The sequence below is a fragment of the Gavialis gangeticus genome, unplaced genomic scaffold (assembly GCF_001723915.1).
Source record: "Gavialis gangeticus isolate Ggan-Ray unplaced genomic scaffold, GavGan_comp1, whole genome shotgun sequence".
Taxonomy (NCBI): domain Eukaryota; kingdom Metazoa; phylum Chordata; order Crocodylia; family Gavialidae; genus Gavialis; species Gavialis gangeticus.
In genome coordinates this window covers 48481875-48497885 of record NW_017729006.1, presented here as the reverse complement: position 1 = coordinate 48497885, position 16011 = coordinate 48481875, and the positions used below count along the sequence as shown (strand labels likewise).

General features: G+C 42.6%; 1 protein-coding gene across 2 annotated transcripts in view; it reads right to left on the bottom strand.

The window, feature by feature from the left end:
- ELP2 (elongator acetyltransferase complex subunit 2) overlaps positions 1-16011 on the bottom strand; it is a 98324-nt gene that overhangs the window by 1347 nt on the left and 80966 nt on the right. For both annotated transcript variants that reach the window (XM_019509190.1, XM_019509191.1), the window contains 5 exons: positions 7429-7501; positions 6693-6882; positions 4512-4633; positions 2888-3030; positions 2380-2493 (listed from right to left, as the gene is read on the bottom strand). In XM_019509190.1, the coding sequence (XP_019364735.1) occupies positions 2380-2493; positions 2888-3030; positions 4512-4633; positions 6693-6882; positions 7429-7501 (642 nt within the window). The remainder of the gene's footprint in view (positions 1-2379; positions 2494-2887; positions 3031-4511; positions 4634-6692; positions 6883-7428; positions 7502-16011) is intronic.

Below are 16011 nucleotides of genomic sequence, written 5' to 3'. Positions count from 1 at the left end.
GGGGGGGGGGAAAAAAAAAAAAAAAAAAAAAAAAAATCAGAGCAGCGCACATGGGGGCAGCGCATACCAGTAAAAACCAGAGCCTGGTGGCCTGGAGCCATACTCCAGCTGCCAGCCAGCCTCTGAGCAGCAGGATCACTGCTGCTGCAGCCCCAGGAGGATCCCAGGTAAGGCTGCTGGGGCCAGCGAAGTGCTGGCCCCAGCCTCCCCTACCCCACCTAGGGTAACCTGCCACATGCCAGAGGGCACATGACAGGCAATCCCTGGGGACACCGAGCAGTAGCACAAGGTGTCCTGCTGCTAGTTGTCCCTGAGGAAACAAACATCTACGCTCATATGGATGCGGCCCCAGGTTCTAATTCAGGGGTGGGCAAATATTTGGTCCCATGGACCACTTACGGAGTTTTGATGAGCTGTTGCAGGGTGGGTCAGCACTCCTCCTTCCTTCTCCTCAACGGCTCATCAAAACTACCTAAGTAGCTCTGCTGTGTGTGTGGCCAAGCAGCTGGGAAGCAGCATCTGGGAATGGGATGGGCAGGTGGGGCTGGGGTCACAAGGCCGTAGCCTGGAGCAGAGCCATGATCCATACCCTGCACACCCCTGCGATGACTGCCAGCTGAGCAGGTAGGGAACCCGCAAGGGAATGCAGGGAGCGAATCACAACTCTGCCCTGGGCTCTGGCCCTGTGCTGTCACCACCCAGAGATCCCAGTGATGCTGGGTTCTCAACGGAAACCAGCCAGAATCTGTGTGGGCAGGTGGATGGGATGAGGATGCATGCAGGTGAGGAATGGCATCTGGGAGCAGGACGGGCGGGCAGGGCCAGGTCTGGGATCTCGGGGAGGTAACAGCATAGGGTTAGGGACCAGGTCAGAGCCATGATCTGCTCTCCGCATGCTCCTGCCCACAGAACTGGCACCCATTGCAGGGATGTGTGGGGATTAGATCTCAGCTCTGCCCTGAGCTGTCACTGCCCCGTGATCATGGCCCTGCCTGCCCATCGTGTTCCGCATGCCAATCCCTGCCCACCAGTGGCCCCCTCCCATCCTCCAGCTGTGCGCCCTGCCCTCACAAGTCCTACCCCTGGCAGTGGGTGCAGGGCAGACAGGCCAGAGTGCCAGAAGGAGATGGATGGGCCAGAAGGACGGGCTGGAAGGAGCTGCTGCCAGGGCTGCCAGGAAGTCTGGCCACCATGCTGCTCTGGTGTTACTGTGCACCTGGGGGTGGTGGTATTGGCCGCACACACCATAGCCTGGGCTGCCCCCTGCATCTGGGCCAGGAAGGACTGAGGGACGTGCCACAGGCCAGATAAAATTCCTTGGTCAGCCAGATTCAGCCCATGGACCATATTTTGCCCACCCCTGCTCTACTTCCCGTTTCACCTGATTCATAACTGAATTTCTTGTTTTGTATCACTCCAAAGCAGGCAGGTGAAAGGACTTGGACCTTCCACTATACCCAGCTATAGAGGGCTGAATCAAACCATAGTAATAATAAAAAACTAGGTGCCTGCAAACTTAACTTGTATGCGCACCTGGGCTTCAGCATGGAATACAAAGCCCAGAGGCAGGCTCAGAGACTCTCTGTACAGTGTGTAGGGAGAGCTAGGCACTTCAAAGCATAATGAAAAATATCTACAGGCTAAGCAGGAAGCCTGAAATCCCATCCAGTATCCAGGTGCATGAGTTAGGCTTCATGGAGGCATCTTTGTTCATGTGGGATCTGGAGGACAGAGTCATCTCCTGAGGGGTGAAATCAGAACTCTTGCATGCTCAGCAGACCACCTTCAAAAACTTAACAAGAAGGATCCACATAACGCCTGGCCTAATATAGTGGTTAGGACGTTCTCTTGGAAAGTGGGAGGTGAATATAAATCGCCTTAGGGAAAGAAGGACTTGGAATCCAGATCTTCCACTTAGTGGCAACAGCACTTGACCAGTAACTAGGCTACTGGGCAAAAGAAAGACATCACTATATATTGACTTGCACACATTCTCAGCCCTGATCAGCTGTAAGCATGGTCTGTCCTTGCATAAAGAATGAGGTGAATAGGTGGGATTTAGGTGGCTCCAAGCACTGACTTGGATTGCTCCTAGGCAGCTGATCACATATTGGGTATAACTCAGTAACCCAAGAATACCTTAGGAATCTTTTCAGGACAAAGTGAAGGATTCAATTAATCTAGATGCCTAATGAGTTTTGTGGCTACTGAAGGGGTTGATTAGATACTCCTTATGATGCCTAATTTTTAATTAAATCCTGTTTAAGCATCTTAGAGGATTATGAGACTTTGATCCAAATCTTAAGGAAATTAGTCTTTACTGTTGATAGGGTATGTCTAGGTAACTCACAAACCCCTTTGCCCACTCAGAATGCATACCTGTTGTCAGTCTCAAGACATTTGGTCCAGTAATTTAATGTTGATTTCTCCTCACGCTGCTTCCATGTGTACACATAAATCTTTCCACACTCTAACCCTATTGCAATAATGTAGCTATTGAAAAAGAACAATTCAAGAAAACATGAGTTAAAACAAAATAACCCATTAAAAGAAAGAACAACACATAGGTTAGCAGAGGCATAAGGCCAGAGTATTATATATCATTTCTACATTTCACAAGCTTTAAAAGCCAATATTTAAGCTACACAGAGAATTGGTTAAAGTAGGAAACAAGTATCATCTTCAACAAAAGCAAATTTCAGAGCAGACGTCAGCAACTTATCGCCTACAGGTTGGACCCAGCCTGCAGACAGGGAGTTATGGGCACAAGTGTTGGTGGTATCCTAGAACCTCCCTGCTCCCCAATCTCTGACCCAGGGTGGGTCATTCTGGCTGGCAGCAAGAAACGGTTGCCTACCCATTCCAGAACACAAAGGCTGAACGTCACCTTTTGTCAGAAGCAAGTACTTGGCTGATGCTGACTGCAGTGACTGAATCTCCAGCATCCATTATTACAGAACATGGCTTGAACTTATCTAACGCCCTCCCTTCGGTAGTTCTGGTTGCATCGCATTCACCCCAGATCACGACCTATTTGAAATAGGAGAAACAGTTCTGGAATCATTCCCCGTAAAAGGTTTTGTGTACCTGTACTTAGAAGAACATCAAGAGAAACAGTACTTCTGCATTATACTGTGGAGGTATTCTGACCAAGTCTCCTCTTGCTCTCATATGACCTCCCCCCCCGCCCCCCCAACCTCCGATATTTGACAGTTTCTTTGACATGATTTCAAGTCTCTTAAAAACAGTTTAGAATGGCATTATTAAAAACACTGATACTGTATTTTTCTGAATCCAAGGTGAACCTGAATTTAAGACAACTCCAATTATTAGATTCTATAAATGGAAAATTTACAAAATTGTTACAATTTTCCACATGTAGAATCCAATTATTGGAGGTTTTATCTTAAAATTCAAATCCCTATTACCACAGTGAAGAAAGCAGGCAGTCAGGATCAAGCATCTTAACCGCTGTCCCTTACATGCTGCCACCTGCTCCCCCACTACTCCCCCAGACCTGTGACAAACCCACCCTGTGCGTGCCCTCTATTCCTCCATCCCACCCCCTGCAGCAGTCTGACCCCACTACCTGACCTGGTAGCAGCAGGTCAATCATGGCAGCTCTGGCCCCCTCCCAACTGCAGCAGTTGCCCCACTCCCATACTCAAATCCAAGATGAAGGGCTTCCCTCCAAGTTAAATGAGGAAGGGGAGACCTCATCTTAGATTTGAGTAAATACAGTAATAGTTGCTAAATGTAGGTCCACTTATAAGAGAGACATGAAACAGGTTACAGAAATTTACATAAAGGGCAAGTACAGAAAATTACATACAGCATGAACTCCAGGTGTCACAGTAAAAAAGATTAACATGTTTTCTTAATATTCATAGGTAGGACTTACTTAATTCGTGGGCAGAAGAAGGAAATTTTGCAACTTGGTCATGTCATGAAGAGCCGATTTTGCATTTCCCCTCACGCCTACCCCACACCACTGACTGGTGGAGAGAATCCGGGGTGGGGAGGAGGGACAAGCGGGTGGCCATCATCTTGGCTGCTAGCTGCCCTTCGTATGGCCTTGGTCCCTTGCTACTGATTGGCAGATAGGCCATGGGAGAGGAGGGACGAGGGGGCAGCTGCCATCTTGGCTGCTGGCTGCCGTTTGTACCATCACACCAGCTAGTGCCTTCCCCCCCCGGTGGGCTGCAAAACAGTGAGGGTTCTTGGCTACACTACAGAGCCAAGATTTTAATTTTTTTAAGTTGACAATGGAAAATCATGAATTAAGAATTAAGCCCCTATACCTAGACTATAATATTATACATGTTGAACATTGCAAACTCAAGTACCCTCCTCTGTCTTCAATGGTAATATTAATGTGTATGCTAAAACTTACGCATATGTTTAGAAATTGAGAGAATAAAACATCTGCTAAAACAAATACATTTATTTAAAACCAAGTCTCATTTCCATGTTTATACTGTCTTTCTTTTAGTTATTTTTGTATTAGTTACCTTTTTGTCTCGGCTTCCAGTAATAAAATACTTGCTATCTGGGGTCCAATCACAAGACCAAATGATTCGACTATGCACAGCTGTGTTTTTGTCTGTGTATGCAAACAGACTGAAAACTGGTTCTGGAATACAACATGTAAACAGAAGAAAAATCCTTGCTTAATTACTTTTTGTAAGAAAACTAACCCTTCTTATTTTGTTTTGAAATCAGGACTGAGAGGGGGACTAAGAACTAGAGGAACTACAGGAATATAAATCAACTACAGGAACTACAGGAATGTAGTCAAATAGTCCATAATACCATCCTCAATAGCCAGGAACTTTGGTGGAAGATAGGACACAAAGCACCTTTTACATACAAAACATATTCCTTTCATATTTGCTATATCGTCACAGCAGCTGATAAAGATATGACTAATCAGATACTATAATGGCATAAAATTGCTGATAAATTTAACACCAGAACAGAGTGAAATGATTGTTTGTAAGCATTCTCAATCAAAATGCACATATCAGTGTCGGCAAGGATCAAAACACCCTTTCAAATTCTAATTCTGACATTTAGTTTATTTTTTATATTAGTTTAAAAAGTACATTATACTGACTTTGAAAACCATTACCAATGTAACTTTCACTTTATCACGAGTACATGCATAAGCCAATAACATCCCACACCATGAAGGTACAGCTGCTTGCCTGAAATACCTACAAAAACTATGGAGTACACTGAGATTTGCAATGCTGAACAAATCATCCACTTCTTTCTCACCCACAACAACTTCACTTTCAACAGCTGACACTTCCTCTAAACCATGGGCACTAAGATGGCCCTTCAATAGGCCAACCAGTTCATAAGCCCCCTAGAGGAGGAATTTCTGGAAAACTGCACCAAACTTGCACTTTGTCTGTGATATTTTCTTCATCTGGACTTGCTTATTGATGTCCATCACAGGTTTAATAACTATCCCCCACCCTTGATCAAACTTTCTCTAGAATACTCCTACATGAACATCAGCTTTCTATCAACCACAACCTACATCTGGAATGGCACCCTATGAACTACTATACACTGAAAACCCATGAACTATGTGACTTTTAACCTGATATTGCTTTAGTTTGAGTACCAGGGCTCAATACTGTCTCCTGAAGTACAACCCCTTCAGCTCTCCTGTGAAATATGACTTTTCATGTCCACTTTGGAGAAATTTTACAATCTTTGCATTCTCCTATGCCTGAAGGGTGTGTGCCCAAAAGCTTGCAAGTAAGGAATTTTTTTGTAAATATCTAGTTGGTCTAATAAAAGATATCACCTCTACCCAGAGTTCTGATTCCTTCTGCCTGTAGACCAGTACAGCTGCAACCTGTATCCCTTATTGCTTCCTGTGAGCTTACTTGAAATATATCAATATAAGCATGATATCCAATCTGCTTTGCACAAGGTATAGGCAGAAAAAGCCACTATGTCATCCAACCAATCACGCTGCAATGCTTTTAAAATGCTTTCTATGTTTTTAAAACTACCCTGCAATTCAAAATGTTTCAGGATGGAGATTTTTGGTATCTCTACCCTCTTGTCTGATCGCTCAGCCATGTCTCACTACACACCAGTTACTTAGGTCCCATTAAGAAACTAGTATAACCATTCAATCAGCTCCTGCATAAGCATGCATCTTCACCGTGTTCAGTGAAGTTAAACTACCTTTTCATAGCACCAAGAAAGCACCAGAGAGGTGAGAAGATGCAAATACTGTCAAGCTCAGCTAGCTCACAGCTCTGAGCCAGACACTGGGTGAACACTAGTCTGATTAGAAATTAGAGACCAAAGCACAACAAGCAAAGATTTTGATGAAGTTTCTATTAACATTTACTTTTTATGTAGTTCTGACAAGACAGAATTTAATATGTACAGTTTACTTCACTGATGTTTTATTAATTTATGGCTGGCTTTTAACATTTCAATTTGCTTCATGACTGGTCTGGACAATGAATTCAGCACTTAAAAAGAAACAAGTAAACAAAACATAACATTTCCCATTATTCCATAAAATATAATAAATTTTAAACAAGATAGCATGACATCTAAATTCACTTTGCTAATTTATTCTTATTTTTTTAATTAGTTATGCTAGTTTAATATGTTGACACCTCTTTAAATGAACACACTCGTTCAATACAGCTTACCCAAATGGGATGGTTTATCTTGGTTTTTCCACAGCGACCAATTCCTATCTCGAGAAACTGCTAATAAGAATTTATCATCAGGAGAAAATACTAACTGGGTAACAGTCAGATTGTGAAAAGATAAACTTTGCAGCTGTTTCCAAGAAGTGGTGCTCCACAAAATAATTGCCGCATGTTCTTTTTTAGAAGCCTGTAAAGACATGAACAAAAATCATTGAGAATAAAATACAGCACAAAGAAAAACAAATGACAAGCTGTAAAATAATAGCATTTTTTTTAGGCTTACAACTGAGTTACACAATTTGCCTTAGGGAGCTTCACGTTCTATCTTCAATAACATGTTGTGATAGTACTGTAAATATTTGTCCACGTAAACTTTCTACTAGCCCTTGGAAGAAGCTGACAGCACTATATGTATGGAATATAACAGTATCTTTACTTCTGAACTTGCTCAACACTAAATACATCATATATAATTTATTAATACAATCTTTGTGCATTCCCATGTCTGTAGGGAAGTGTATTTGTTCAAGAGATGGGCAAACTGGCACAGTCAAACGTGCCCAAATTCGCACATTAATTTCAGTAGCAGAACCCTGGTTTAAGACCTGAATCCTTAATTGCCAGCCCTAAATCCTGATTCGCAATCCTGTCCTTGAGTCTAAATTACAATCCCTGTCAATCTGATAATGCATAAACTCCTTTTACTGGGCAATATTAGAATCTCTCTTCTTACTTTACATGCTGAGGCAATTACAGTCTTTGAATTGTTGCATGCAACACAAAAAATTTCATAGCCATGTCCATATCTGAAAGGAAAGAAAGTAGAAAAAGTTACAATCTTCATGATACATTTCAGGATTAGTATACAAGGCACACTACTGAGTGGGAATATTCATCTGCAGTCTAACACATTTCCTAATTTTTCAATCGTATTCCTCTATTAGTCAATAATGGCAGCAGTATTTAAAAGGGAACTCAAACCATTTGTCAATAACTTTTCTGTTGTTATTTCTGTTATATAGCTATATTATGATAGTGGCACTAGCCCGGGCCTTAGTCAGAACTGGGTTTCCAATGTACTAGGTGCTGCACAAACCAAATTTCCTTATCCAAAGAGATAATGACCCTCGTATCACCTAGTCAACCCCCAGCACAAATGCAGAATTTTTTCTCCTAAACCAGTTGTGCCCAACCTTTCTGGGCTGTAGTTAGATAAGTGGTGCAGATTCATTCCATGGACTGGATCCAGAGTGGGATCAGCATGCAGACCTCAACCTCATGCTCTGTATTGTGCCCTGGCCCTACACGCCAGCCCAATCCAATGCATGGGACCAAATCATCTGGACACAGGGCTTGGAAATACAGCTGGAGAGATGGGAGCGTTGAGGGGGATGGTGGCAGTGTTAACTGCCATCACTCCCCCACTGTCAAGTTTCTGGACTGCAAGAATCCCCATAGGCCAGATGTGGCCTATGGGCTGAAGGCTGAACACCACTGTCCTAAATTATCACTAACAAATGGTTATGCAGCTTCTTCTTGAAAACCTACAGGGCAAGGTATTCTACTGTCTTACTGTTAGAATATATGGAAAGTTTTTCCTGGTCTGCTATGCTACAACTTAAAGCTAATGTTGCATGTCCTGCCCTCTGTGTCAAGGGAAAAAATGTTGCTCCCCCTCTTTTGCATGATCATTTTTCAAATATTTGAAAACTGTGACCATGTTTCCTTTTAACCATTTTTTATCCAAGCTAAACGTGCCCCCGTCTCTCAACCCTTCCTTATACTGTTTGTCTTGAAATCCTTTTATCATTTTTGTCTCTTACTCTGGACCCTCTCCAGTTTCTCCACACCCTTAAAAACTGGAGACCAGAACTAGAATAATATTCTAGTCTGCACTGAACTTAATTCTGTAGTCTCTAATCAAGGTCTCTAATATCAAGCTCTACTCCTATGCTCCTAAGTGTTTATGATCCTTCCCAGTTTTGTGTCATTTTCAAAGCTGATTGGGAAGCTCTCTATTCTGCCATCTAAATAATTAACTAACATGTCCTGAAACCTCCTGCCATTCTGACATTGATCTGTTTATAACTATCCTTCTCTTGAAGTTATTGAGCCAATTATCTATCTAGACCACATTTCTCCCACCTTCTCTTGAGACTGTCCCATGGGATTTTATCAAAAACCTTACTAAAAGTACAAGTACACTATATGTCCACAGATATTCCTTCATCCACTCAACTAGTTACTTCATCAAAGATCGGAATGGTTTAGCATGATTTGTTCTTAAAAATTCCATGCTGGATGCAAGTGATCAGCTTTTCCTCCTCCAGATATTAAAAAAATATTTTTTATAAATTTTCTCCAGTGACTTCCTAGGTATTGAACCTCAGGCTGGCTGGTCTATAATTCGCTAGGTCTTCTTTTCCCCCTCTCCCCTCCAAAAAGTAGAAGACAGGAGAGTGCTTACAACTCTGAAAATTATGCTTCCTCCTAGAATATTCCCTAGGACAGAACAAGCATGAGAAAGTATAGGGCAGCAAATGCTATTCTCCATTAAGATTTAAGTTTAGGTGCAGCCAGGTAAAAACTAAGTGACAAAAGGGTGATGTCTGAATCTTTAAAAGAATTGAGGCTCAACTGCTTTTTGAACTAAATAACTTTGCTCCCTCAAAAGGCAATTTTCTGACTCAGCTCTAAGTATAGAAAGATGAAAGAACCGTATTAATATCAAAAGACACTGAAACAAGCTGTTATGATGCAACCATTACATCTGCACGAATCTATACCAATTCAAGCGTATCAAAACTGTTGCAACTTTAACCCTGCTGCTTTCAGGATCAGAGGCAGGGGAATTTAACTCGCTTGTCTCCAACAGAATTATGAAGGTTATGCACTTGGATTCTGAACCTGGATCATAACAGCTCATGCAAGCTCCTGAACAGCAGCTTCCCTTCCCCTTTTAAAAGGCTAAAATACTAACTTGTCAATATGTAACCTGGATGGCCCTGGGCCCAAACAAAGTTGAGGAACAAAGACAGTGGTGCTGCACAGTACAGAAACAATGTCAGGAACAAAACTGGGAAGGAGAGTAGACACAAGCAAGCCAAACCCACAACCCTCCAAAAGAAGGGGGCCCTTAATTTTGAAGTTAAGGTTGGAGGAATAAAAAGAAAATAAATATAAAAACTGCAAAACAAACAAGGGGTAGCCAGGCTTTGAATGAGAAAATATGCGCAAATGCTTGCTTCCTGCCTTGTGGTTAAGAGGAACTGAAGTGGGAAAAGTGCAGCACCCTTTATCCCTTCAACACTGCAGGCATACCAGAAAAGGAGCTGGGCTGCATTCTACAGGTACCAATAGGAATATTTAAATAAATAATTCAAGTAAAAAGTCTCCCAAGGCCAGGAGTTGAGCATTCCCAAAAGTGAGACTATATGGCCGATGATGTTGTTAATAAACGCTCTATGCATGTGCACAGCCTCAGTGCAACACACAGGCGGCCAGGAGTATTCAGGTCTGGCTGGTAAGTCTGTTGTGAGGAAAGGGCCATGGGGGGGGTACACACAGATAGAGGTCCCTGTGGTGAGAGGGAGTGGGTCTGGGGCAAGGGCAGGCACTGCACAGCTAGGGCAGGGCGCAGGGCAGGGGGGCGGCTTCCAATGCTATGTGCACTCCAGGAGGGCATGGGGGGCAAGTAGCCCCAGATCTGTACGCAGGGTGACAGCAGGCTGCTGTTGCAGGTTGGGGCCGGGAATGGTGCCAGATTTTTCCCGGCAGGGGGTCTGGGCCAGGGCTGCACATGGGACAGAAAGCAGCAGCACTGGGAGGAGGGCTACAGTGAATTTTGGGGTGGCTGCTGCCCACCCCATAGCCCCCTCCTAGCACCGTCACCCCCACCTTGACCACAGCCCCATCCCAGCCCCTCCACCGGGAACAGCTCAGCACCACCTGCAGTCCCAGTCCCAGCCGAAGCCCACAGCAGCAGCCTGCTCTTGCCCTGTTCACAGATCAAGGGTACATGCCCTCCTGGGGTGTGTCGAGGGGCAGAGACTGCCCCTCCTGCACCCCCGGACAAGCCACTCACAGCTCCATCCTGTGCCCCACCACAGATGTGCAGCACCTGCCCCTGCGCCAGCCCTACTCCCTCCCTCACCATGGGGGCCTCAAACTGCACCCCCACATTCCTTTGGCCATTGGCATCAGCCCCCAAAAAATCTCTACTGGTGCACCCCTATTAATGACATTAAGTCATGTTGGAAAAAAATCTCCCAGAGTATCTTCAGTCAGACTTGACAACCCTAAGCAGAGAGTGGATCACGAGTCTGCCCCAGCTCCAGCCCCACGCTGTCACCGCTGCAAGATCCCAGCCCCAGAGCAGCAACCTGCCCAACCACATGCTGTGGAAATTGTGCTGTCATGACCCCGCTGCTCCCCAGATCTTCCTGAAGGGGCTGCTGGGAAATGGAGTCCGGCTGCTGGCTGGATCCACCATTTTGCCTACCCCTGACCTAGACCCTTCTCCAGCCCTCCTTTTGCAGCCGGCCCACTGCCCAGCCAAGGAAAGGATATAGGTGTATTTAGGAGGAAGAAAAAAAACCAAACAAACAAAGGGGATATGTAGTATCTTGGAAAGAAGGGAGACCTAGTTCCAACCTAGGCCACAGCTCCTAGTGGGGCAGAAACTTTCCCAGTTCTGTTCATCTATTTTATCCTATGACTATTAAATGCAAGATACAGTGGATCACCTTTTAAGAGGCAGCTTGGAGAAGCACCTAGGAAATGCCAAGCTTATGGCCTGGTGGTTAAAGTACTCTGCTGAGAAGGAGATGGAGGTTCAAACTGCTTCTGGGTGAGGGGGACCTAGAACCTGGATCATCTGCTCCCTGGGCAAGGGCCCCAACCTCTAGGATAGAGGGCTAAAAGTCAGAAGGGTCCCACCCCCACCCTAATGACAGAGAATGCCAAACAGTGTTTAAGTGCCAAAAACTGAATTTGCACAGCTGTGTATGTGCCATTTATGCACATAAACCAAAATATGAGATCACTTTTAAATCATTTTGCAGCTTGTGCATAATGTCACCCTCAAATTCTTTCTAGCTTTAATATGGGCTGCATAGTCTATGCAAATGAGACATACCCAAAACCCCATGTAAGTCACAAAGTTTAGATATCTAAGACATTTTGCAGTTTTCCCATTTTCTAAAAAGGACTGCTTTTGTTTTAGTATCTCTTAAGCTCTTTTTCTTTTTATTTCTCCTTTTAAAACAGAACTAATCTCAGGGAGTAGGCTCTTGTCAGTGGCATTACTTAAAGAATAATTCTGATAACCCTGTTTTAAAAAGCAGTCATCATGATAGAATTGCCACTGGGAAAAAAAACAGATAGAAAAAAAATTTAAATGATCATAAAGCATGACTACGGTATGCAAATCTATATGCCACTGAGTACAATCATCAACCCTCTCTCAACTTAACTCTCGATAGTAAAAAGCTAATTCAACCCCATTCTTCAGAAACCTACAAGTAGGACTTGAACTTCAGAGACCTGCAAGAGCAGGGAGCAGGAGGGAAAAAAACAGGCATACTTGGGCAGTTGGCACTTTAGAATATAAGTTTTTATTTTACAGAATGTTTTTAGCTGTTACCATTGCAAATAAAGCCCTGTGAATCCAGTTTAACATCTTATCTGCAGATGTGTCTGAACCAAGGAGCTCTAAGAAGTATAAGTATGTCAGTTTATCTTAATCAGATTTTGTTTATGTTGCTTGGCCATAAGCAAGTGATGCCTACCATCACTTTTTCCCCCCCCAATAAAGCTGACACAAGGATCCTAAATAGTACAGAAGTGTATATGTTAAAATATGATATTTTCTCGGCAGCATTTCAAAAATTGGGCTTAGTTTGTAGATGTAAACACTTCAGCCAGGTACAGACATTACACTTTTACCAATATAAGTGATCGGAAATGAGTCTACACCTATAACAGAAGTTCAGCACACACAAACTGGTTTAAAAATGGCAGAACCTAGTCTAAGTTTTGCTCCCCACACCAAAGAGCGACTGCATGTTCTGTTTGTTACCAATCTAAACTACACCACTTGCAGAAAACCACGAAACTCAACCCTATACCTCCTTGGGCTTTTTGAATGCCTGTACCTAACCTTAGATATTTTTCTTTACAATCTGAGCCTCGCTTTGTAATTCTGTGTACAAAATACCTTCTTGTGAGATGAAAAGTAGACTTTGTTGAACAACTCATTAAATTGAAAGTGATATAACAAGCCACATTTTCACAAAGGCAAGCACAAAAATCAGCTTGTCTTGTTACTGCATAATACACAAAACTTTTGTACGCATGTAAAAAGGTGCTAGCAATCATTCAACTGAAATTAGTGTGTAGTATTTTAATGAACACTCAAACCAGCAAATGTATAAACTATATAAAAAAAACATACTGGTGTACTTGTTTTGGTTTCAATTGCAAATTTTCAGCATGTTAAATTTATATTGGCATTTTCCAACAGAATCAACATAAATTTTATATAAATCATGTTTTTTATATAGAAAGTATTAAATAATACAGTCCCTTAATTGGGTTCTTTACCCTAGCTTTAATCAACTAAATATTTATCAAAAAGCAACATTAATTCTTCAAAATTTGGTACTGAAGTTACAATCTGATTAATCTGCAGAGAAATGTGGTTATCAAATAAGCTATTTTTAGCAAGACAGTTCCTAGCCCTGTTTTCTTGCTGCTATGGCAACATGAAAGCTACATTATGCAATTTCATCCGCTGTTTCATTCAAGATTACTGTTGAGTAATATAACTGAAAACCAAGAATATTTTACATCTTACTGCCCATTTATCAAATTACCTGCTTTTAAAAAAATCTAATTCAGAATCTCTAGCAAGAGAAAGAATTCAGTTGAATGACTGTAAACTGCTCACAGGCTCCCACGACATAATCTAGTTAAATGTTTTTTTTAAATAACATGGACTACAGAAATTCCTAAATATATGGCTGGACCTCTCCCTCCATCCTGTAACTGCCACTGTATAATTCCAGCAATACTAATGGTCAATCATGATATAATTTAATTATCTACAAAAAACCCTAAAAAATATCTACACCTCTTTCCCCTCCACTCTACAAGTAGGTTTGAACATCAACAGATTAAAGAAAATCACAAGCAATCTCTCTAAGGAGAAGGAACACTTGGAAACAGCATTCTAGAGGTTACCAAAGGCCCAATCTCCCTCCAAAAGTGTGGTACCTTGAAGGTAGGAAAGAGACACAGTAGGAAAAAGGTGCTGTCCACGCTCACAAAATTACTGAATGGAAAAATCAAAAGGCAGTGAGGTTAAGCTCCATGGGCAGATGTGATCAGAAGTAAGAGATCTACATCCATCACATTTCTGACTGAAGCACTATCCTTGAGAATAAAAAAAAAGTATATATTTTAACAGCTAGGAGTTCTACCTCTCTGCTACAGGGTTGAGAGTCAGCAGCTATAATACAGTAAGTACAATGACTTTACAAATAAGATTACTTGTATCTAAAATATGTTTTCTGTTTCTGTATGTAGTAGCAAAACAGGTCTTGAGGGGGAACGAATGGGAATACAATAACCAAGCTTTTGTGCTTGAACTCTATTTTGTCACTGAGATTTTACTGATCCTGACAAGATCCATGGCTTATGAACTGTGTATACAATTCATCTCACACTGATGCTTAAAGATGGACATTCCAAGCTGAATCTCATGAGAAAGGGACAAAACATTGAAGAACATAAGATTTTAAAGACAAAGCAATGACAACTATCCATCACAACAAATAAGGTGACAACCTTTGGTGACAACTTACTTTAGTGTCCAACATATAAAAAAAGTGGCAAAATAAGGCAACCATTTATTTTACATTTGTTTTACCATTATCCTAAGTTATTTCATCCCTGTGCATCCCATTTTCTCTATTTTATCCATCTGTTGCATTATTATAGTCCTACAAGTTTCATGTACTTTTCTGTACAGCATCTAGCATAAAGAGAGTCCCAAACCCACCTCCTATAATACAGATAGCAATACACCACTGTACCACAGGGCTAGACTGTGACTTGACTATAAGTCTGTGGAAGGCAACATATGGAAATAGGAGCCTCCCAGTCATACCTTTGGATTTTCAGTCTGGACACCAAACTGGATACCAAACAAAGATGGGGAATGAATAGAAGAAAGGCTTTAGCCATATCACAACAGACCAGACAGGTGAGCTGACAAAGGGTATGAAAATTTGCTAGTGGTATAAACTATAGGAAAACTGCTGACCCTTAGAAGCAAAAGTAGGGAGCCATGCAGGAATCCACATCAGACCATCATCTGAAGAACAAACACTTCTTGGGGCATCACGCAGGGTGGTACAACTTGATTAACTGAGCTCTGTCTATCACCATTACTGGTCCTGTGCTCAGAATCAGCACATGCCGAAAAGTACTTTAGAAATATTTTACTTAGAGGCATCAATCCCATTTATGTAGTGCTGCTTTTCACCCACATCCCCTATTCAAGTTTCTTATCCATCTAGCCAGCTACCTAGCTATATTTGATGAAAATCATATATGATAAATATATGATGACGTGTGTGTGTGGGAGGGGGGGCAGGTGCTGACAGATATGCAGCTCCCTGCTCTAATTTATGGCACTTTACAGAAAGCACCATGGATTAGAGTGATCCCCCCCCCCACCTGGCCCAATAGATGGTCATTGTTTGGTGGGGGGACTGAGCTCCACTTTAAAGCCAATCCAACAAGAGGAGCTGCCTGTCTGCAGCCTCTGTCCCCAAGCCCTGTCTTCCTCCCCCACAGCCCACAGCATGCTCCCCCCGCTTCCTGTACACAGCACCAGAACTGGAGGAGTGGTGGGGAAAGAGGCACAGGGCTAGGGGAGAGAGGCAGTAGGCAGGCAGCTCCTCCACTGGATCGGCTCCAAACAGGAGCTCAGTCCCATCACCAAACAGTGAACATCTGTTAGGTCAGGGGGTGGGCACTGTTCTAACTCATGGCGCTTTCTGTAAAGTGCCATAAGTTAGACCAGAGGAGAGCTGCACATCTGTCAGCACACACAAATTATCATATATTTATTGTATATGATTTTCATCAAATATACGTTTATATCTAGCTTTTCATCATCTATTTAGGCACCATGTATTTATATGATGAAATGAAAAGCTTTACATATGAAAAGCTATATATAGTAAAAAGAAATTTAATAGGGAACCTATATGAAAAGCAGCACTACATATATGGGACTGATGAAAAG